The sequence below is a fragment of the Ylistrum balloti genome, unplaced genomic scaffold (assembly GCF_031769215.1).
Source record: "Ylistrum balloti isolate Yb309-2 unplaced genomic scaffold, AGI_CSIRO_Ybal_v1 Utg370720, whole genome shotgun sequence".
NCBI classification, from domain to species: Eukaryota; Metazoa; Mollusca; class Bivalvia; order Pectinida; family Pectinidae; genus Ylistrum; species Ylistrum balloti.
In genome coordinates, this window is record NW_026782428.1 from 369,402 (window position 1) to 394,487 (window position 25,086).

At 41.6% G+C, this 25,086-nt stretch overlaps 1 protein-coding gene across 1 annotated transcript in view; it reads left to right on the forward strand.

The window, feature by feature from the left end:
• Window positions 1-25,086, forward strand: part of LOC132557773 (ankyrin repeat and LEM domain-containing protein 2-like) — a 37,573-nt gene that overhangs the window by 7,195 nt on the left and 5,292 nt on the right. The window contains exons 4-10 of the mRNA XM_060222299.1: window positions 309-503; window positions 1,465-1,587; window positions 2,546-2,612; window positions 2,941-3,116; window positions 20,180-20,298; window positions 20,884-22,458; window positions 24,534-24,665. Of these exons, the coding sequence (XP_060078282.1) occupies window positions 309-503; window positions 1,465-1,587; window positions 2,546-2,612; window positions 2,941-3,116; window positions 20,180-20,298; window positions 20,884-22,458; window positions 24,534-24,665 (2,387 nt within the window). The remainder of the gene's footprint in view (window positions 1-308; window positions 504-1,464; window positions 1,588-2,545; window positions 2,613-2,940; window positions 3,117-20,179; window positions 20,299-20,883; window positions 22,459-24,533; window positions 24,666-25,086) is intronic.

Below are 25,086 nucleotides of genomic sequence, written 5' to 3' on the forward strand. Positions count from 1 at the left end.
GACAAAATGTTCAATAAGTTTTTCTTTTTTACAATAGTGTCACCAATCGGATAAATCTATAATCATTTGTGCATGCCACATACAAACAGGCACCACAGAATTTGTTTTATCATGCTGGAGTGGAGTGTTATATCTCCAGAAATAAATTTAGTTATTGTGTTTGAATTATCAATGACTACTGTCACCGTCATCGGTGCGCATATGCTTCATTGACAAGTCGTCTGATGAAGGTGACAGTATAGTCATTATTGTTTTATGAAGGTATTGTCAACTTTGATTTTGTCTATTCTATTGTCTGAACTTTCTAGGAGAGTTCACGCTACAATGCCCTCCATGTGGCTGCCAAGAACAATCAGGCAGCCATGTGTCAACTGATCCTAGATACTCTGGAGGATCCAAACCTGATTGACAAGCTTTACGCTCACACCAATGAGACTCAGCTAACACGCACCAACAGGATCAACTTTGTGGTGGATCTATACCTCAACACTCCAGACAAAGGGGTAAGTGTGTCTATCTCAACACTACAGACAAAGGGGTAAGTGTGTCTATCTCAACACTCCAGACAAAGGGGTAATTGTGTCTATCTCAACACTCCAGACAAAGGGGTAAGTGTGTCTATCTCAACACTCCAGACAAAGGGGTAATTGTGTTTACCTCAACACTCCAGACAAAGGGGTAAGTGTGTCTATCTCAATACTCCTGACAAAGGGGTAAGTGTGTCTACCTCAACGCTCCAGACAAAGGGGTAAGTGTGTCTATCTCAACACTCCAGACAAAGGGGTAAGTGTGTCTATCTCAACACTCCAGACAAAGGGGTAAGTGTGTCTATCTCAACACTCCAGACAAAGGGGTAAGGGTGTCTACCTCAACACTCCAGACAAAGGGGTAAGTGTGTCTATCTCAACACTCCAGACAAAGGGTGTCTACCTAAACACTCCAGACAAAGGGGTAAGTGTGTCTATCTCAACACTCCAGACAAAGGAGTAAGTGTGTCTACCTCAACACTCCAGACAAAGGGGTAAGTGTGTCTATCTCAACACTCCAGACAAAGGGGTAAGTGTGTCTATCTCAACACTCCTGACAAAGGGGTAAGTGTGTTTACCTCAACACTCCAGACAAAGGGTGTCTACCTAAACACTCTAGACAAAGGGGTAAGTGTGTCTATCTCAACACTCCAGACAAAGGGTGTCTACCTAAACACTCCAGACAAAGGGGTAAGTGTGTCTATCTCAACACTCCAGACAAAGGGGTAAGTGTGTCTACCTCAACACTCCAGACAAAGGGGTAAGTGTGTCTATCTCAACACTCCTGACAAAGGGGTAAGTGTGTCTATCTCAACACTCCTGACAAAGGGGTAAGTGTGTTTACCTCAACACTCCAGACAAAAGAGTCATGTTAATCTGTCTACCTCAACACTTTAGAATAAAGTTTTTAACGAAGTTGAATCTTTGTATATTTTAGAGCTGTGAATCCCCTTTGCACTTTGCCTGTAAGTTTGGACACAAAGATGTTGTTTCTGTGATTGTATCGCATCCCAAGGTCGACCGGTTTTTCCGTAACAACTATGGTCAGACTGCTGCTGATGTAAGTAAACACAGCATAAACACTCATGCCTGTTGAATATCTGGTTCTGTTGAACATCAATGTGTATTGAATATCCATCTCAATTTAAAATCAATACATATTGAATATCAATGTTTATTAAACATAACCATATATAAATCAAATGCTATTGTATATTCATGTCTATTCAACATGACTGTCTTTCAGTATGAATCTGTATTTAATATCTTAGTCTCTTGAACATCACTGTTAATTGTGTATCAAAGTACACTGAACGTATATCTATTGAATATCATTGTCTTATGAACGTCAATGTTTATTGAATATCCTACTCTTAGGAACATCACTGAACATCATATTTGTTGAATTTTAGCATTTCTTCAATACAAATTGACTTTGATTGCTAATATCTGTTTACATTTTAATATCATTTAAAAACCAGTATTTGTTGAATATGGATTTTGTTTGAGAACCTATGTCTCATAATGTATTAGTCTTATAAGTTTCTGGAAAATCTACTTGAATTGAAAACCTATGTCTATTGAATATCCACTTGTGTTGAATACCCATGTCTGTTGAATATCCACTTGTTTTGAATACCCATGTCTGTTGAATATGTACTTGTGTTGAATACCCATGTCTGTTGAATATGTACTTGTGTTGCATACCAATGTCTGTTGAATATGTACTTGTGTTGCATACCAATGTCTGTTGAATACCCATGTCTGTTGAATATGTACTTGTGTTGAATACCCATGTCTGTTGAATATGTACTTGTGTTGAATACCCATGTCTGTTGAATATCTATTTGTTTTGAATACCCATGTCTTTTCAATATCTACTTGTGTTACATACCCATGTCTGTTGAATACCCATGTCTGTTGAATATGTACTTGTGTTTAATACCCATGTCTGTTGAATACCCATGTCTGTTAAAAACATCTGCCTTATTGATTCACTTTCATATAATTTTGGACAGGTGATTTGCAGTAGATGTACAGACCCAGATGAAAATTTGAAAGATGAGATTAAAGAATTATTAGAAGGTAAAATGTATTGCATATTATCACCTGTTTTTCTTGAGTCAAAGATGTCACTTTATACTGGGAGGATAAATTTATTTGTCTGTGAGTGAAAATACCTAAAGCAACATTGAAAGCTATTGATCAGATTATCTGGAGTAAAATAAGTTAAATTCAAAGTGGCTTTGGCTAGTGATAAGCATCCTATTTTATTAGCTTTGAAGTAATCAAGTTGGCTGACATAACCATGATAAATAGTTATGTGTCTATTGAACCTTGAGAAAGTTTTTCTTGCAGATTTATGTCTCTTTTGATACAGCATACAAAAGTGTAGGAATTTGTATCTTGTTAGGTCAGTATTATGTACCTCTGGTCAGGTCAGAGGACAACACAACACAGCCTGTGATTGGCCCTCCCTGGTCTCCAGACAGTAAGAATCCTGCCATGAATGTCCCTTTCTCTTCATGGAGCCCAAAGGATCCACTTATGGCTGTAAAGGCATGTGCAGGACCTATGACACCTTCAAGGGTATGTTAGATATTAGGTATCATAAGTATACAGGGGCAGCCTGTTTTTGGCTTTTTCATTTTTCATCATTGTTAGATAACTGTGAATTATCTATCAGAGAAGTAAGCAGTCTGTATACAGGCTTCAAGAAAATCTATCTTATTGTTAGGGAGTTGAGGAGTAAATGTAAGTCTAGGTGTGATTATTGAGTGGGATACATCCCCAAAGCAATCTTTCTCAAAACCGATAACCTCTCGAAACCAAACGAAATGGGATGTACTGAATGACATCCTCTTTAGGATAGAAATAATAAACTTCCTAATAAGGATCCTCTCAATTCCAAATACTGATCTAATTTTGTGTCCGAAATGATTGAATCATACTGAAATTCACCTTTGAAATCCGGTCTTACCTGAACACTTGCGTTCGAACTAGTGGACAGTGAAATCAAGACCTGTGGTGACCGTTGTAAGCTTTTCTCCCCCCGTACGCGAACACCTGTCATGGTAGGCTTTGTATACTATACCTACGGTGATCAGATTGATTACAATAAATATAATGTATAGTTATCTTTAATGACAAGTGACACCATATCTAATGAGTCTATCATTTCAGATCAGTCACACATGATCACAGAATGGATTAATTTCACCAAACTGGTAAATGTCAAAGTGGCAGTTTTGCATTAATCGTACCAGATGAATAATGGGAATTCACAGACATTGTATTACAGTCACCATGATCAGGTAGTCAGTGTCATAAGATCTCTGGCTGTATTACAGTCACCATGATCAGGTAGTCACTGTCATCAGATCTCTGGTTGTATTACAGTCACCATGATCAGGTAGTCAGTGTCATAAGATCTCTGGCTGTATTACAGTCACCATGATCAGGTAGTCAGTGTCATCAGATCTCTGGTTGTATTACAGTCACCATGATCAGGTAGTCAGTGTCATCAGATCTCTGGTTGTATTACAGTCACCATGATCAGGTAGTCAGTGTCATCAGATCTCTGGTTGTATTACAGTCACCATGATCAGGTAGTCAGTGTCATCAGATCTCTGGTTGTATTACAGTCACCATGATCAGGTAGTCAGTGTCATCAGATCTCTGGTTGTATTACAGTCACCATGATCAGGTAGTCAGTGTCATAAGATCTCTGTTTGTATTTCAGTCACCATGATCAGGTAGTCAGTGTCATCAGATCTCTGGTTGTATTACAGTCACCATGATCAGGTAGTCAGTGTCATCAGATCTCTGGTTGTATTACAGTCACCATGATCAGGTAGTCAGTGTCATCAGATCTCTGGTTGTATTACAGTCACCATGATCAGGTAGGTATTACAGTCACCATGATCAGGTAGTCAGTGTCATCAGATCTCCCATTGTATTACAGTCACCATGATCAGGTAGTCAGTGTCATCAGATCTCTGGTTGTATTACAGTCACCATGATCATGTAGTCAGTGTCATAAGATCGCTGTTTGTATTTCAGTCACCATGATCAGGTAGTCAGTGTCATCAGATCTCTGGTTGTATTACAGTCACCATGATCAGGTAGTCACTGTCATCAGATCTCCCATTGTATTACAGGTAGTCAGTGTCATCAGATCTCCCATTGTATTACAGTCACCATGATCAGGTAGTCAGTGTCATAAGATCTCTGGTTGTATTACAGTCACCATGATCAGGTAGTCAGTGTCATCAGATCTCCCATTGTATTACAGTCAACATAATCAGATAGTCAGTGTCATCAGATCTCTGGTTGTATTACAGTCACCATGATCAGGTAGTCAGTGTCATCAGATCTCTGGTTGTATTACAGTCACCATGATCAGGTAGTCAGTGTCATCAGATCTCTCATTGTATTACAGTCACCATGATCAGGTAGTCAGTGTCATCAGATCTCTGGTTGTATTACAGTCACCATGATCAGGTAGTCAGTGTCATCAGATCTCTGGTTGTATTACAGTCACCATGATCAGGTAGTCAGTGTCATCAGATCTCTGGTTGTATTACAGTCACCATGATCAGGTAGTCAGTGTCATCAGATCTCCCATTGTATTACAGTCACCATGATCAGGTAGTCAGTGTCATCAGATCTCTGGTTGTATTACAGTCACCATGATCAGGTAGTCAGTGTCATCAGATCTCTGGTTGTATTACAGTCACCATGATCAGGTAGTCAGTGTCATCAGATCTCTGGTTGTATTACAGTCACCATGATCAGGTAGTCAGTGTCATCAGATCTCTGGTTGTATTACAGTCACCATGATCATCAGTGTCATCAGACAGTCACCATGATCAGGTAGTCAGTGTCATCAGATCTCTGGTTGTATTACAGTCACCATGATCAGGTAGTCAGTGTCATCAGATCTCTGGTTGTATTACAGTCACCATGATCAGGTAGTCAGTGTCATCAGATCTCCCATTGTATTACAGTCACCATGATCAGGTAGTCAGTGTCATCAGATCTCTGGTTGTATTACAGTCACCATGATCAGGTAGTCAGTGTCATCAGATCTCTGGTTGTATTACAGTCACCATGATCAGGTAGTCAGTGTCATCAGATCTCTGGTTGTATTACAGTCACCATGATCAGGTAGTCAGTGTCATCAGATCTCTGGTTGTATTACAGTCACCATGATCAGGTAGTCAGTGTCATCAGATCTCTGGTTGTATTACAGTCACCATGATCAGGTAGTCAGTGTCATCAGATCTCTGGTTGTATTACAGTCACCATGATCAGGTAGTCAGTGTCATCAGATCTCTGGTTGTATTACAGTCACCATGATCAGGTAGTCAGTGTCATCAGATCTCCCATTGTATTACAGTCACCATGATCAGGTAGTCAGTGTCATCAGATCTCTGGTTGTATTACAGTCACCATGATCAGGTAGTCAGTGTCATCAGATCTCTGGTTGTATTACAGTCACCATGATCAGGTAGTCAGTGTCATCAGATCTCTGGTTGTATTACAGTCACCATGATCAGGTAGTCAGTGTCATCAGATCTCCCATTGTATTACAGTCACCATGATCAGGTAGTCAGTGTCATCAGATCTCTGGTTGTATTACAGTCACCATGATCAGGTAGTCAGTGTCATCAGATCTCTGGTTGTATTACAGTCACCATGATCAGGTAGTCAGTGTCATCAGATCTCTGGTTGTATTACAGTCACCATGATCAGGTAGTCAGTGTCATCAGATCTCTGGTTGTATTACAGTCACCATGATCAGGTAGTCAGTGTCATCAGATCTCTGGTTGTATTACAGTCACCATGATCAGGTAGTCAGTGTCATCAGATCTCTGGTTGTATTACAGTCACCATGATCAGGTAGTCAGTGTCATCAGATCTCTGGTTGTATTACAGTCACCATGATCAGGTAGTCAGTGTCATCAGATCTCTGGTTGTATTACAGTCACCATGATCAGGTAGTCAGTGTCATCAGATCTCCCATTGTATTACAGTCACCATGATCAGGTAGTCAGTGTCATCAGATCTCTGGTTGTATTACAGTCACCATGATCAGGTAGTCAGTGTCATCAGATCTCTGGTTGTATTACAGTCACCATGATCAGGTAGTCAGTGTCATCAGATCTCTGGTTGTATTACAGTCACCATGATCAGGTAGTCAGTGTCATCAGATCTCTGGTTGTATTACAGTCACCATGATCAGGTAGTCAGTGTCCAGATCTCTGGTTGTATTACAGTCACCATGATCAGGTAGTCAGTGTCATCAGGTAGAGATCTCTGGTTGTATTACAGTCACCATGATCAGGTAGTCAGTGTCATCAGATCTCTGGTTGTATTCTCACCATGATTGTCAGTGTTCAGACATTGTCACCATGATCAGGTAGTCAGTGTCATCAGATCTCTGGTTGTATTACAGTCACCATGATCAGGTAGTCAGTGTCATCAGATCTCCCATTGTATTACAGTCACCATGATCAGGTAGTCAGTGTCATCAGATCTCTGGTTGTATTACAGTCACCATGATCAGGTAGTCAGTGTCATCAGATCTCTGGTTGTATTACAGTCACCATGATCAGGTAGTCAGTGTCATCAGATCTCTGGTTGTATTACAGTCACCATGATCAGGTAGTCAGTGTCATCAGATCTCCCATTGTATTACAGTCACCATGATCAGGTAGTCAGTGTCATCAGATCTCCCATTGTATTACAGTCACCATGATCAGGTAGTCAGTGTCATCAGATCTCTGGTTGTATTACAGTCACCATGATCAGGTAGTCAGTGTCATCAGATCTCTGGTTGTATTACAGTCACCATGATCAGGTAGTCAGTGTCATCAGATCTCCCATTGTATTACAGTCACCATGATCAGGTAGTCAGTGTCATCAGATCTCTGGTTGTATTACAGTCACCATGATCAGGTAGTCAGTGTCATCAGATCTCTGGTTGTATTACAGTCACCATGATCAGGTAGTCAGTGTCATCAGATCTCTGGTTGTATTACAGTCACCATTATCAGGTAGTCATTGTCATCAGATCTCCCATTGTATTACAGTCACCATGATCAGGTAGTCAGTGTCATCAGATCTCTGGTTGTATTACAGTCACCATGATCAGGTAGTCAGTGTCATCAGATCTCCCATTGTATTACAGTCACCATGATCAGGTAGTCAGTGTCATCAGATCTCTGGTTGTATTACAGTCACCATGATCAGGTAGTCAGTGTCATAAGATCTCTGTTTGTATTTCAGTCACCATGATCAGGTAGTCAGTGTCATCAGATCTCCCATTGTATTACAGTCACCATGATCAGGTAGTCAGTGTCATCAGATCTCTGGTTGTATTACAGTCACCATGATCAGGTAGTCAGTGTCATCAGATCTCTGGTTGTATTACAGTCACCATGATCAGGTAGTCAGTGTCATCAGATCTCTGGTTGTATTACAGTCACCATGATCAGGTAGTCAGTGTCATCAGATCTCTGGTTGTATTACAGTCACCATGATCAGGTAGTCAGTGTCATCAGATCTCTGGTTGTATTACAGTCACCATGATCAGGTAGTCAGTGTCATCAGATCTCTGGTTGTATTACAGTCACCATGATCAGGTAGTCAGTGTCATCAGATCTCTGGTTGTATTACAGTCACCATGATCAGGTAGTCAGTGTCATCAGATCTCCCATTGTATTACAGTCACCATGATCAGGTAGTCAGTGTCATCAGATCTCTGGTTGTATTACAGTCACCATGATCAGGTAGTCAGTGTCATCAGATCTCTGGTTGTATTACAGTCACCATGATCAGGTAGTCAGTGTCATCAGATCTCTGGTTGTATTACAGTCACCATGATCAGGTAGTCAGTGTCATCAGATCTCCCATTGTATTACAGTCACCATGATCAGGTAGTCAGTGTCATCAGATCTCTGGTTGTATTACAGTCACCATGATCAGGTAGTCAGTGTCATCAGATCTCTGGTTGTATTACAGTCACCATGATCAGGTAGTCAGTGTCATCAGATCTCTGGTTGTATTACAGTCACCATGATCAGGTAGTCAGTGTCATCAGATCTCTGGTTGTATTACAGTCACCATGATCAGGTAGTCAGTGTCATCAGATCTCTGGTTGTATTACAGTCACCATGATCAGGTAGTCAGTGTCATCAGATCTCTGGTTGTATTACAGTCACCATGATCAGGTAGTCACTGTCATCAGATCTCCCATTGTATTACAGTCACCATGATCAGGTAGTCAGTGTCATCAGATCTCTGGTTGTATTACAGTCACCATGATCAGGTAGTCAGTGTCATCAGATCTCTGGTTGTATTACAGTCACCATGATCAGGTAGTCAGTGTCATCAGATCTCCCATTGTATTACAGTCACCATGATCAGGTAGTCAGTGTCTAAGATCTCCCATTGTATTACAGTCACCATGATCAGGTAATCACTGTCATCAGATCTCTGGTTGTATTACAGTCACCATGATCAGGTAGTCAGTGTCATCAGATCTCTGGTTGTATTACAGTCACCATGATCAGGTAGTCAGTGTCATCAGATCTCTGGTTGTATTACAGTCACCATGATCAGGTAGTCAGTGTCATCAGATCTCTGGTTGTATTACAGTCACCATGATCAGGTAGTCAGTGTCATCAGATCTCTGGTTGTATTACAGTCACCATGATCAGGTAGTCAGTGTCATCAGATCTCCCATTGTATTACAGTCACCATGATCAGGTAGTCAGTGTCATCAGATCTCCCATTGTATTACAGTCACCATGATCAGGTAGTCAGTGTCATCAGATCTCTGGTTGTATTACAGTCACCATGATCAGGTAGTCAGTGTCATCAGATCTCTGGTTGTATTACAGTCACCATGATCAGGTAGTCAGTGTCATCAGATCTCTGGTTGTATTACAGTCACCATGATCAGGTAGTCAGTGTCATCAGATCTCCCATTGTATTACAGTCACCATGATCAGGTAGTCAGTGTCATCAGATCTCTGGTTGTATTACAGTCACCATGATCAGGTAGTCAGTGTCATCAGATCTCTGGTTGTATTACAGTCACCATGATCAGGTAGTCAGTGTCATCAGATCTCTGGTTGTATTACAGTCACCATGATCAGGTAGTCAGTGTCATCAGATCTCTGGTTGTATTACAGTCACCATGATCAGGTAGTCAGTGTCATCAGATCTCCCATTGTATTACAGTCACCATGATCAGGTAGTCAGTGTCATCAGATCTCTGGTTGTATTACAGTCACCATGATCAGGTAGTCAGTGTCATCAGATCTCTGGTTGTATTACAGTCACCATGATCAGGTAGTCAGTGTCTAAGATCTCCCATTGTATTACAGTCACCATGATCAGGTAGTCAGTGTCATCAGATCTCCCATTGTATTACAGTCACCATGATCAGGTAGTCAGTGTCATCAGATCTCTGGTTGTATTACAGTCACCATGATCAGGTAGTCAGTGTCATCAGATCTCCCATTGTATTACAGTCACCATGATCAGGTAGTCAGTGTCATCAGATCTCTGGTTGTATTACAGTCACCATGATCAGGTAGTCAGTGTCATCAGATCTCTGGTTGTATTACAGTCACCATGATCAGGTAGTCAGTGTCATCAGATCTCTGGTTGTATTACAGTCACCATGATCAGGTAGTCAGTGTCATCAGATCTCCCATTGTATTACAGTCACCATGATCAGGTAGTCAGTGTCATCAGATCTCCCATTGTATTACAGTCACCATGATCAGGTAGTCAGTGTCATCAGATCTCTGGTTGTATTACAGTCACCATGATCAGGTAGTCAGTGTCATCAGATCTCTGGTTGTATTACAGTCACCATGATCAGGTAGTCAGTGTCATCAGATCTCTGGTTGTATTACAGTCACCATGATCAGGTAGTCAGTGTCATCAGATCTCTGGTTGTATTACAGTCACCATGATCAGGTAGTCAGTGTCATCAGATCTCTGGTTGTATTACAGTCACCATGATCAGGTAGTCAGTGTCATCAGATCTCTGGTTGTATTACAGTCACCATGATCAGGTAGTCAGTGTCATCAGATCTCTGGTTGTATTACAGTCACCATGATCAGGTAGTCAGTGTCATCAGATCTCTGGTTGTATTACAGTCACCATGATCAGGTAGTCAGTGTCATCAGATCTCTGGTTGTATTACAGTCACCATGATCAGGTAGTCAGTGTCATCAGATCTCTGGTTGTATTACAGTCACCATGATCAGGTAGTCAGTGTCATCAGATCTCCCATTGTATTACAGTCACCATGATCAGGTAGTCAGTGTCATCAGATCTCTGGTTGTATTACAGTCACCATGATCAGGTAGTCAGTGTCATCAGATCTCTGGTTGTATTACAGTCACCATGATCAGGTAGTCAGTGTCATCAGATCTCTGGTTGTATTACAGTCACCATGATCAGGTAGTCAGTGTCATCAGATCTCCCATTGTATTACAGTCACCATGATCAGGTAGTCAGTGTCATCAGATCTCTGGTTGTATTACAGTCACCATGATCAGGTAGTCAGTGTCATCAGATCTCTGGTTGTATTACAGTCACCATGATCAGGTAGTCAGTGTCATCAGATCTCTGGTTGTATTACAGTCACCATGATCAGGTAGTCAGTGTCATCAGATCTCCCATTGTATTACAGTCACCATGATCAGGTAGTCAGTGTCATCAGATCTCTGGTTGTATTACAGTCACCATGATCAGGTAGTCAGTGTCATCAGATCTCTGGTTGTATTACAGTCACCATGATCAGGTAGTCAGTGTCATCAGATCTCCCATTGTATTACAGTCACCATGATCAGGTAGTCAGTGTCATCAGATCTCCCATTGTATTACAGTCACCATGATCAGGTAGTCAGTGTCATCAGATCTCTGGTTGTATTACAGTCACCATGATCAGGTAGTCAGTGTCATCAGATCTCTGGTTGTATTACAGTCACCATGATCAGGTAGTCAGTGTCATCAGATCTCCCATTGTATTACAGTCACCATGATCAGGTAGTCAGTGTCATCAGATCTCTGGTTGTATTACAGTCACCATGATCAGGTAGTCAGTGTCATCAGATCTCTGGTTGTATTACAGTCACCATGATCAGGTAGTCAGTGTCATCAGATCTCTGGTTGTATTACAGTCACCATGATCAGGTAGTCAGTGTCATCAGATCTCCCATTGTATTACAGTCACCATGATCAGGTAGTCAGTGTCATCAGATCTCTGGTTGTATTACAGTCACCATGATCAGGTAGTCAGTGTCATCAGATCTCTGGTTGTATTACAGTCACCATGATCAGGTAGTCAGTGTCATCAGATCTCCCATTGTATTACAGTCACCATGATCAGGTAGTCAGTGTCATCAGATCTCTGGTTGTATTACAGTCACCATGATCAGGTAGTCAGTGTCATCAGATCTCTGGTTGTATTACAGTCACCATGATCAGGTAGTCAGTGTCATCAGATCTCTGGTTGTATTACAGTCACCATGATCAGGTAGTCAGTGTCATCAGATCTCTGGTTGTATTACAGTCACCATGATCAGGTAGTCAGTGTCATCAGATCTCTGGTTGTATTACAGTCACCATGATCAGGTAGTCAGTGTCATCAGATCTCTGGTTGTATTACAGTCACCATGATCAGGTAGTCAGTGTCATCAGATCTCTGGTTGTATTACAGTCACCATGATCAGGTAGTCAGTGTCATCAGATCTCTGGTTGTATTACAGTCACCATGATCAGGTAGTCAGTGTCATCAGATCTCCCATTGTATTACAGTCACCATGATCAGGTAGTCAGTGTCATCAGATCTCTGGTTGTATTACAGTCACCATGATCAGGTAGTCAGTGTCATCAGATCTCTGGTTGTATTACAGTCACCATGATCAGGTAGTCAGTGTCATCAGATCTCCCATTGTATTACAGTCACCATGATCAGGTAGTCAGTGTCATCAGATCTCCCATTGTATTACAGTCACCATGATCAGGTAGTCAGTGTCATCAGATCTCTGGTTGTATTACAGTCACCATGATCAGGTAGTCAGTGTCATCAGATCTCTGGTTGTATTACAGTCACCATGATCAGGTAGTCAGTGTCATCAGATCTCTGGTTGTATTACAGTCACCATGATCAGGTAGTCAGTGTCATCAGATCTCTGGTTGTATTACAGTCACCATGATCAGGTAGTCAGTGTCATCAGATCTCTGGTTGTATTACAGTCACCATGATCAGGTAGTCAGTGTCTAAGATTTCCCATTGTATTACAGTCACCATGATCAGGTAGTCAGTGTCTAAAATCTCCCATTGTATTACAGTCGTCATGATCAGGTAGTCAGTGTCATCAGATCTCTGGTTGTATTACAGTCACCATGATCAGGTAATCGGTGTCATCAGATCTCTGGTTGTATTACAGTCACCATGATCAGGTAGTCAGTGTCATCAGATCTCCCATTGTATTACAGTCACCATGATCAGGTAGTCAGTGTCATCAGATCTCTGGTTGTATTACAGTCACCATGATCAGGTAGTCAGTGTCATCAGATCTCTGGTTGTATTACAGTCACCATGATCAGGTAGTCAGTGTCATCAGATCTCCCATTGTATTACAGTCACCATGATCAGGTAGTCAGTGTCATCAGATCTCTGGTTGTATTACAGTCACCATGATCAGGTAGTCAGTGTCATCAGATCTCTGGTTGTATTACAGTCACCATGATCAGGTAGTCAGTGTCATCAGATCTCCCATTGTATTACAGTCACCATGATCAGGTAGTCAGTGTCATCAGATCTCCCATTGTATTACAGTCACCATGATCAGGTAGTCAGTGTCATCAGATCTCTGGTTGTATTACAGTCACCATGATCAGGTAGTCAGTGTCATCAGATCTCTGGTTGTATTACAGTCACCATGATCAGGTAGTCAGTGTCATCAGATCTCCCATTGTATTACAGTCACCATGATCAGGTAGTCAGTGTCATCAGATCTCTGGTTGTATTACAGTCACCATGATCAGGTAGTCAGTGTCATCAGATCTCTGGTTGTATTACAGTCACCATGATCAGGTAGTCAGTGTCATCAGATCTCCCATTGTATTACAGTCACCATGATCAGGTAGTCAGTGTCATCAGATCTCTGGTTGTATTACAGTCACCATGATCAGGTAGTCAGTGTCATCAGATCTCTGGTTGTATTACAGTCACCATGATCAGGTAGTCAGTGTCATCAGATCTCTGGTTGTATTACAGTCACCATGATCAGGTAGTCAGTGTCATCAGATCTCTGGTTGTATTACAGTCACCATGATCAGGTAGTCAGTGTCATCAGATCTCTGGTTGTATTACAGTCACCATGATCAGGTAGTCAGTGTCATCAGATCTCCCATTGTATTACAGTCACCATGATCAGGTAGTCAGTGTCATCAGATCTCTGGTTGTATTACAGTCACCATGATCAGGTAGTCAGTGTCATCAGATTTCTGGTTGTATTACAGTCACCATGATCAGGTAGTCAGTGTCATCAGATCTCTGGTTGTATTACAGTCACCATGATCAGGTAGTCAGTGTCATCAGATCTCTGGTTGTATTACAGTCACCATGATCAGGTAGTCAGTGTCATCAGATCTCTGGTTGTATTACAGTCACCATGATCAGGTAGTCAGTGTCATCAGATCTCTGGTTGTATTACAGTCACCATGATCAGGTAGTCAGTGTCATCAGATCTCCCATTGTATTACAGTCACCATGATCAGGTAGTCAGTGTCATCAGATCTCTGGTTGTATTACAGTCACCATGATCAGGTAGTCAGTGTCATCAGATCTCCCATTGTATTACAGTCACCATGATCAGGTAGTCAGTGTCATCAGATCTCTGGTTGTATTACAGTCACCATGATCAGGTAGTCAGTGTCATCAGATCTCTGGTTGTATTACAGTCACCATGATCAGGTAGTCAGTGTCATCAGATCTCTGGTTGTATTACAGTCACCATGATCAGGTAGTCAGTGTCATCAGATCTCTGGTTGTATTACAGTCACCATGATCAGGTAGTCAGTGTCATCAGATCTCTGGTTGTATTACAGTCACCATGATCAGGTAGTCAGTGTCATCAGATCTCTGGTTGTATTACAGTCACCATGATCAGGTAGTCAGTGTCATCAGATCTCCCATTGTATTACAGTCACCATGATCAGGTAGTCAGTGTCATCAGATCTCTGGTTGTATTACAGTCACCATGATCAGGTAGTCAGTGTCATCAGATCTCTGGTTGTATTACAGTCACCATGATCAGGTAGTCAGTGTCATCAGATCTCTGGTTGTATTACAGTCACCATGATCAGGTAGTCAGTGTCATCAGATCTCCCATTGTATTACAGTCACCATGATCAGGTAGTCAGTGTCATCAGATCTCCCATTGTATTACAGTCACCATGATCAGGTAGTCAGTGTCATCAGATCTCTGGTTGTATTACAGTCACCATGATCAGGTAGTCAGTGTCATCAGATCTCCCATTGTATTACAGTCACCATGATCAGGTAGTCAGTGTCATCAGATCTCTGGTTGTATTACAGTCACCATGATCAGGTAGTCAGTGTCATCAGATCTCTGGTTGTATTACAGTCACCATGATCAGGTAGTCAGTGTCATCAGATCTCTGGTTGTATTACAGTCACCATGATCAGGTAGTCAGTGTCATCAGATCTCTGGTTGTATTACAGTCACCATGATCAGGTAGTCAGTGTCATCAGATCTCCCATTGTATTACAGTCACCATGATCAGGTAGTCAGTGTCATCAGATCTCTGGTTGTATTACAGTCACCATGATCAGGTAGTCAGTGTCATCAGATCTCTGGTTGTATTACAGTCACCATGATCAGGTAGTCAGTGTCATCAGATCTCTGGTTGTATTACAGTCACCATGATCAGGTAGTCAGTGTCATCAGATCTCCCATTGTATTACAGTCACCATGATCAGGTAGTCAGTGTCATCAGATCTCTGGTTGTATTACAGTCACCATGATCAGGTAGTCAGTGTCATCAGATCTCTGGTTGTATTACAGTCACCATGATCAGGTAGTCAGTGTCATCAGATCTCTGGTTGTATTACAGTCACCATGATCAGGTAGTCAGTGTCATCAGATCTCTGGTTGTATTACAGTCACCATGATCAGGTAGTCAGTGTCATCAGATCTCTGGTTGTATTACAGTCACCATGATCAGGTAGTCAGTGTCATCAGATCTCTGGTTGTATTACAGTCACCATGATCAGGTAGTCAGTGTCATCAGATCTCTGGTTGTATTACAGTCACCATGATCAGGTAGTCAGTGTCATCAGATCTCCCATTGTATTACAGTCACCATGATCAGGTAGTCAGTGTCATCAGATCTCTGGTTGTATTACAGTCACCATGATCAGGTAGTCAGTGTCATCAGATCTCTGGTTGTATTACAGTCACCATGATCAGGTAGTCAGTGTCAGTCACCAGATCTCAGATCTCATTGTATTACAGTCACCATGATCAGGTAGTCAGTGTCATCAGATCTCCCATTGTATTACAGTCACCATGATCAGGTAGTCAGTGTCATCAGATCTCTGGTTGTATTACAGTCACCATGATCAGGTAGTCAGTGTCATCAGATCTCTGGTTGTATTACAGTCACCATGATCAGGTAGTCAGTGTCATCAGATCTCTGGTTGTATTACAGTCACCATGATCAGGTAGTCAGTGTCATCAGATCTCCCATTGTATTACAGTCACCATGATCAGGTAGTCAGTGTCATCAGATCTCTGGTTGTATTACAGTCACCATGATCAGGTAGTCAGTGTCATCAGATCTCTGGTTGTATTACAGTCACCATGATCAGGTAGTCAGTGTCATCAGATCTCTGGTTGTATTACAGTCACCATGATCAGGTAGTCAGTGTCATCAGATCTCTGGTTGTATTACAGTCACCATGATCAGGTAGTCAGTGTCATCAGATCTCCCATTGTATTACAGTCACCATGATCAGGTAGTCAGTGTCATCAGATCTCTGGTTGTATTACAGTCACCATGATCAGGTAGTCAGTGTCATCAGATCTCTGGTTGTATTACAGTCACCATGATCAGGTAGTCAGTGTCATCAGATCTCTGGTTGTATTACAGTCACCATGATCAGGTAGTCAGTGTCATCAGATCTCTGGTTGTATTACAGTCACCATGATCAGGTAGTCAGTGTCATCAGATCTCTGGTTGTATTACAGTCACCATGATCAGGTAGTCAGTGTCATCAGATCTCTGGTTGTATTACAGTCACCATGATCAGGTAGTCAGTGTCATCAGATCTCTGGTTGTATTACAGTCACCATGATCAGGTAATCACTGTCATCAGATCTCTGGTTGTATTACATTCACCATGATCAGGTAGTCACTGTCATCAGATCTCCCATTGTATTACAGTCACCATGATCAGGTAGTCAGTGTCATCAGATCTCTGGTTGTATTACAGTCACCATGATCAGGTAGTCAGTGTCATCAGATCTCTGGTTGTATTACAGTCACCATGATCAGGTAGTCAGTGTCATCAGATCTCTGGTTGTATTACAGTCACCATGATCAGGTAGTCAGTGTCATCAGATCTCCCATTGTATTACAGTCACCATGATCAGGTAGTCAGTGTCATCAGATCTCTGGTTGTATTACAGTCACCATGATCAGGTAGTCAGTGTCATCAGATCTCTGGTTGTATTACAGTCACCATGATCAGGTAGTCAGTGTCATCAGATCTCTGGTTGTATTACAGTCACCATGATCAGGTAGTCAGTGTCATCAGATCTCCCATTGTATTACAGTCACCATGATCAGGTAGTCAGTGTCATCAGATCTCCCATTGTATTACAGTCACCATGATCAGGTAGTCAGTGTCATCAGATCTCCCATTGTATTACAGTCACCATGATCAGGTAGTCAGTGTCATCAGATCTCTGGTTGTATTACAGTCACCATGATCAGGTAGTCAGTGTCATCAGATCTCTGGTTGTATTACAGTCACCATGATCAGGTAGTCAGTGTCATCAGATCTCTGGTTGTATTACAGTCACCATGATCAGGTAGTCAGTGTCATCAGATCTCTGGTTGTATTACAGTCACCATGATCAGGTAGTCAGTGTCATCAGATCTCTGGTTGTATTACAGTCACCATGATCAGGTAGTCAGTGTCATCAGATCTCCCATTGTATTACAGTCACCATGATCAGGTAGTCAGTGTCATCAGATCTCTGGTTGTATTACAGTCACCATGATCAGGTAGTCAGTGTCATCAGATCTCTGGTTGTATTACAGTCACCATGATCAGGTAGTCACTGTCATCAGATCTCCCATTGTATTACAGGTAGTCAGTGTCATCAGATCTCTGGTTGTATTACAGTCACCATGATCAGGTAGTCAGTGTCATCAGATCTCCCATTGTATTACAGTCACCATGATCAGGTAGTCAGTGTCATCAGATCTCTGGTTGTATTACAGTCACCATGATCAGGTAGTCAGTGTCATCAGATCTCTGGTTGTATTACAGTCACCATGATCAGGTAGTCAGTGTCATCAGATCTCATTGTATTACAGTCACCATGATCAGGTCAGTGTCATGATCAGGTAGTCAGTGTCTAAGATCTCTGGTTGTATTACAGTCACCATGATCAGGTAGTCAGTGTCATCAGATCTCTGGTTGTATTACAGTCACCATGATCAGGTAGTCAGTGTCATCAGATCTCTGGTTGTATTACAGTCACCATGATCAGGTAGTCAGTGTCATCAGATCTCTGGTTGTATTACAGTCACCATGATCAGGTAGTCAGTGTCATCAGATCTCCCATTGTATTACAGTCACCATGATCAGGTAGTCAGTGTCATCAGATCTCCCATTGTATTACAGTCACCATGATCAGGTAGTCAGTGTCATCAGATCTCTGGTTGTATTACAGTCACCATGATCAGGTAGTCAGTGTCATCAGATCTCTGGTTGTATTACAGTCACCATGATCAGGTAGTCAGTGTCATCAGATCTCTGGTTGTATTACAGTCACCATGATCAGGTAGTCAGTGTCTAAGATCTCCCATTGTATTACAGTCGTCATGATCAGGTAGTCAGTGTCATCAGATCTCTGGTTGTATTACAGTCACCATGATCAGGTAGTCAGTGTCATCAGATCTCTGGTTGTATTACAGTCACCATGATCAGGTAGTCAGTGTCATCAGATCTCTGGTTGTATTACAGTCACCATGATCAGGTAGTCAGTGTCATCAGATCTCTGGTTGTATTACAGTCACCATGATCAGGTAGTCAGTGTCATCAGATCTCCCATTGTATTACAGTCACCATGATCAGGTAGTCAGTGTCATCAGATCTCCCATTGTATTACAGTCACCATGATCAGGTAGTCAGTGTCATCAGATCTCTGGTTGTATTACAGTCACCATGATCAGGTAGTCAGTGTCTAAGATCTCCCATTGTATTACAGTCGCCATGATCAGGTAGTCAGTGTCATCAGATCTCCCATTGTATTACAGTCACCATGATCAGGTAGTCAGTGTCATCAGATCTCTGGCTGTATTACAGTCACCATGATCAGGTAGTCAGTGTCATCAGATCTCTGGTTGTATTACAGTCACCATGATCAGGTAGTCAGTGTCATCAGATCTGTGGTTGTATTACAGTCACCATGATCAGGTAGTCAGTGTCATCAGATCTCTGTTTGTATTACAGTCACCATGATCAGGTAGTCAGTGTCATCAGATCTCTGGTTGTATTACAGTCACCATGATCAGGTAGTCAGTGTCATCAGATCTCTGTATTACAGTCACCATGATCAGGTATTCACTGTCATCAGATCTCATTGTATTACAGTCACCATGATCAGGTAGTCAGTGTCATCAGATCTCCCATTGTATTACAGTCACCATGATCAGGTAGTCAGTGTCATCAGATCTCCCATTGTATTACAGTCACCATGATCAGGTAGTCAGTGTCATCAGATCTCTGGTTGTATTACAGTCACCATGATCAGGTAGTCAGTGTCATCAGATCTCTGGTTGTATTACAGTCACCATGATCAGGTAGTCAGTGTCATCAGATCTCCCATTGTATTACAGTCACCATGATCAGGTAGTCAGTGTCATCAGATCTCCCATTGTATTACAGTCACCATGATCAGGTAGTCAGTGTCATCAGATCTCCCATTGTATTACAGTCACCATGATCAGGTAGTCAGTGTCATCAGATCTCTGGTTGTATTACAGTCACCATGATCAGGTAGTCAGTGTCATCAGATCTCCCATTGGTATCTCCCATTGTATTACAGTCACCATGATCAGGTAGTCAGTGTCATCAGATCTCTGGTTGTATTACAGTCACCATGATCAGGTAGTCAGTGTCATCAGATATCTGGTTGTATTACAGTCACCATGATCAGGTAGTCAGTGTCATCAGGTCTCTGGTTGTATTACAGTCAATATGATCAGGTAGTCAGTGTCATCAGATCTCTGGTTGTATTACAGTCACCATGATTAGGTAGTTAGTGTCATCAGATCTCTGGTTGTATTTCAGGCAGAACAGTTCCACAAACAATGGACTACTCCTCCAAGTGGGAGTCCGGACTATATCCGTCGGAAATTTGTCATAACTCGTCGTGAGGATAGCGACAAAGGAATGGAACGCCTTGGCCGGTTAGTGTCTTCATTTCCTAATAAGCTGGAAAGTAAAGTGCAGAAATCTAATCTTGTACTGTTTTAAGTAAACAATTTTTAGGTCATCTGAAATGATCGTGTCATGACCCTGACCAAAGTTTGTTAATTTCGGGTTGGTCCGAAATCCAAGATGGCCGAGATGGCCACCATTTTGAAAATACATTGAAAACACATTTCCAACTTCTTCTCAAGTTCTACTTGTGACATTGAGCTGAAACTTACATGAAATGATCGTGACATGGTCCTGACCAAAGTTTGTTAATTTCGGGTCAGTCCAAAATCCAAAATGACTGCCATGGCCGCCATCTTGAAAACTGTTTGTTACTTCAAACATCCTCTGAATAACCAGAACACCCAAGGTGATGATATTTTGCCTGTAGCATGCTGGGATGCAGGTTAACAAAGTTTGTTGAAATGAATAACCTTAACCCACTTTGAAGGTGGTGGCCCATGATTCTTTAATCCAGGTGAAATAAGTTCAAAATTTGAAATCTTGTATTTGATGTCAGATGACCGTTAAGACCCATGGGCCTCTTGTTATTAAAACTTTTTCTATGACAACAGAGACTTGGCACACCAAATGCAAGTCCCGTGGCTGGAGTACTGGGAATTCCTACAAACTTATGCTGACCTTTCTTCTGAAGATGGACTTGACCTTTTGGAGGAATATTTCCAGAAACAAAGAATTGCATTGTGTATTGCTGATGGTATAGAGAAACTGGACCAGCTGGCTGTGAGTCATGCTAGCGTAGCAGGAAGTGACATTGGAATCAGTCAGTATAGCAACTTTTCATGGAATCTGTTAGCATTGAGAGAAGAAGTTGAAAAAGACTTGGAGAGTTCAGATCATGATAATGATTTTGATTCTATTGATCTAGACGAAGAAGTATTTAGTTCACCGAAACGAGAACCTCAGCTTCAGAATGGAGGTGCTTGTAAAGTAGAAAATGGTGTTGGGTCTTTAGCGACCAATGGAACACCTCCTTCTATGAGAAGTTCATATCTACGTAACAACCAAAATCTTTACAGTACCCCTGTCGGTGGTGAGAACTACGGGTATGGACGAGCCGGTTTCCTTAATCGGTCAATGGAGAGAAGTGACCTCATGTTTCAGTCCACTGACAGCATGACTGGCAACGGCAGTCCCATTTCCTGCCTCTCTGCACTGTTTGCCAAGCTGTCCCTACTGGATCGTTCCCGTTCATCTCCAAGAGGAATCTCAAAGTTTATATCTTGTACGTCCTGTATGGGCAATCGTTCTCAGTACATCTCCTCACCAGGGGACTACCCAATGGATGCATCATATGTATCAGTAAAACCCTACAGCAAAATCCCTTACTTCAAGGAAGCAAATGATACCTACAACGCGCACGTCGCTTCTCATGAGGGATCCGAATCTGTTACTCAAAGTAACGTCCCAGTCAGTGTTTGGAAACGCCCACCTCTGACAAAAATTGAACGAGAAGAACTGGAATCAGAAAAACTGAAAGTGTCTCCTGGTGCAAAATCTGATATGAACTGGAGAAGTAGCAAACCGACATCATTTGGTTCAGAAAGTGATCCAGAACCGAATTTACTGACTGATTCTCAGAGCTCAGAACTTGATGATAGCATAAATGAACTGACAAACAATTTAAAGAAAGTGGAGCTGCAGGAGGGGAAGGTTTCTGTGAACCAGTCAGAGGATGGGTCCAGTATTGACTGGCAGAATGCCTCCAGTCGTCTTAATGTCACCCTAGAAATGGACAGAGACAAAATATCAGGCATTATGTTTGAATCTTTATTTGAAACTCTAAATGAGAGAAAAAATCTGGAAAATGTGAGTAACTACAGATCAGCTCCTATACAAACCAGACAGGACATAGTGGTGGATTTGAAAGAGGAACTTTTGTTAAAAAGTGACATGATTGTCGCTGATGTAGCTGTGATACCGTTCCATTGTAGCGTCGCAGAGATGCACCTTTTTAATGACATTCCTTTCAAAGTCATTCAGGATAACCCCGAGATGGACAAAAGCATGGACATGGAAACCCATCTACCTGCTATTATTGATGTCAAGTTCAATTTTATTGGACGTGACATTACACAGGCTCTCACCATCAGTAATAGTCTCAAGTCGAAAATGTTTTTCATACATGGGTGAGTATATCTGTAATACATTAGTGTATAAAGTTTGAGGTACATGTTTATATATAAAGATTGATATGTTAAACTCCATTCAGAAATAATAACATATGAAATTTACTTTTATGGGATGTCAAAAGAAAAGAAGTTTCTGTTGTGTGGGTAGTGGGAGGTTCCATGGTGAGTTTCACGTGTGAGAATAGAGGGTTTTCCATTGTGTGGGTAAAGGGGTTTCTATTGTGGGGGTAAAACAGTTTCCATGGTGTTGGGTAGTGGCGGTGTGTCTTTTTGGAAAATGGGGTTTCTGTTGTGTGTGTAGCAGGAATTCTGTTGTGTGTGTGTAGCAGGATTTCTGTTGTGTGTAGCAGGAATACTGTTGTGTGTAGCAGGATTTCTGTTGTGTGTGTAGCAGGATTTATGTTGTGTGTGTAGCAGGGTTTATGTTGTGTGTGTAACAGGGTTTCTGTTGTGTGTAGCAGGATTTATAGTATGTGTGTAGCAGGGTTTCTGTTGTGTGTGTAACCAGGTTTCTGTTGTATGTAGCAGGATTTATAGTATGTGTGTAGCAGGATTTCTGTTGTATGTAGCAGGATTTCTGTTGTGTGTAGCAGGATTTCTGTTGTGTGTAGCACGGTTTCTGTTGTATGTGTAGCAGGCTTTCTGTTGTGTGTAGCAGGGTTTCTGTTGTGTGTGTGTAGCAGGATTTCTGTTGTGTGTGTAGCAGGGTTTATGTTGTGTGTGTAACAGGGATTCTGTTGTGTGTAGCAGGATTTATAGTATGTGTGTAGCAGGGTTTCTGTTGTGTGTGTAACCAGGTTTCTGTTGTATGTAGCAGGATTTATAGTATGTGTGTAGCAGGGTTTCTGTTGTGTGTGTAACCAGGTTTCTGTTGTATGTAGAAGGATTTATAGTATGTGTGTAGCAGGATTTCTGTTGTGTGTTTAGCAGGATTTCTGTTGTGTGTAGCAGGATTTCTGTTGTGTGTAGCAGGATTTCTGTTGTGTGTAGCAGGGTTTATATTGTGTGTGTAGCAGGGTTTCTGTTGTGTGTAGCAGGGTTTCTGTTGTGTGTGTAGCAGGGTTTATGTTGTGTGTTTAGCAGGGTTTCTGTTGTGTGTGTAGCAGGATTTCTGTTGTGTGTGTAGCAGGAATTCTGTTGTGAGTGTAGCAGGATATCTGTTGTGTGTGTAGCAGGATTTCTGTTGTGTGTGTAGCAGGGTTTCTGTTGTGTGTGTAGCAGGATATCTGTTGTGTGTGTAGCTCTGTTGTGTATGTAGCAGGGTTTCTGTTGTGTATGTAGCAGGATTTCTGTTGTGTGTGTAGCAAGGTTTCTGTTGTGTGTGCAGCAGGGTTTCTGTTGTGTGTGTAGCAGGATTTTGGTTGTGTGTGTAGCAGGATTTCTGTTGTGTGTGTAGCAGGATTTCTGTTGTGAGTGTAGCAGGATATCTGTTGTGTGTGTAGTAGGATTTTTGTTGTGTGTAGCAGGAATTCTGTTGTGCTTAGCAGGGTTTCTGTTGTGTGTAACAGGGTTTCTGTTGTGTGTGTAATAGGGTTTCTGTTGTGTGTAGCAGGATTTCTGTTGTGTGTAACAGGGTTTCTGTTGTGTGTGTAACAGGGTTTTTGTTGTGTGTGGCACGGATTCTGTTTTGTGTGTAGCAGGGTTTCTGGATAGTTATAAGGTCTAAGGCTGACAATAATGTTTGAAAGTTTGAGAAATTAGTACATAGTACATGTACACCATTCTGAAAACATCCTTCCTGTTTGTCTGTCACTGGTATTTTTGTATGTTAAAGAAACTTTGGTCATTTATGAAAATAAAAGCATTGTAAAAATTCTGTGTTATAATGTATATTGTACTTGTACTAGTCTAGCTATACACAATTTTATTTCACTATACCTAAGGTTTTAAAAGTGATGTTTAATTTTGTTTTTAAAGGTCATCAAAATTGTTTGCACTATCTGTTACAATTCAGAGATAGAAAAAAAAAAAAAATCTCCTTGACTAGTTTTGGCGAAATTTGTTATATGGTAACGATGATATAATAACCTTCATTTTAAGCAAGACATAACAAAAAATATGTCTTTACCCAGATACCGACCTACAAAGTCAGACTTAGATGCCTATCGGGCTATGGAGGGGGCTACTGTGGACAATGATCGGTACCCTACTGTGCAAAAGTGGAGAGCCCAGGTACTGTCCTATGCCACAGACTCTACCTTCAGGTGAGTAATAATTAAAGGCAGACTTCACTTTAAGGTGAGTGATGAGTATAGGCAGACTCCACCTTCAGGTGAGTGAAGAGTATAGGCAGACTCCACCTTCAGGTGAGTGATGAGAATAGGCAGTCTCCACCTTCAGGTGAGTGATGAGTATAGGCAGACTGCACCTTCAGGTGAGTGATGAGTATAGATAGATTCCACCTTCAGGTGAGTGAAGAGTATAGGCAGACTCCACCTTCAGGTGAGTAATAATTATAGGCAGACTTCACCTCAAGGTGAGTGATGAGTATAGGCAGACTCCACCTTCAGGTGAGTGAAGAGTATAGGCAGACTCCACCTTCAGGTGAGTGATGAGTATAGGCAGACTCCACCTTCAGGTGAGTGATGAGTATAGGCAGTCTCCACCTTCAGGTGAGTGAAGAGT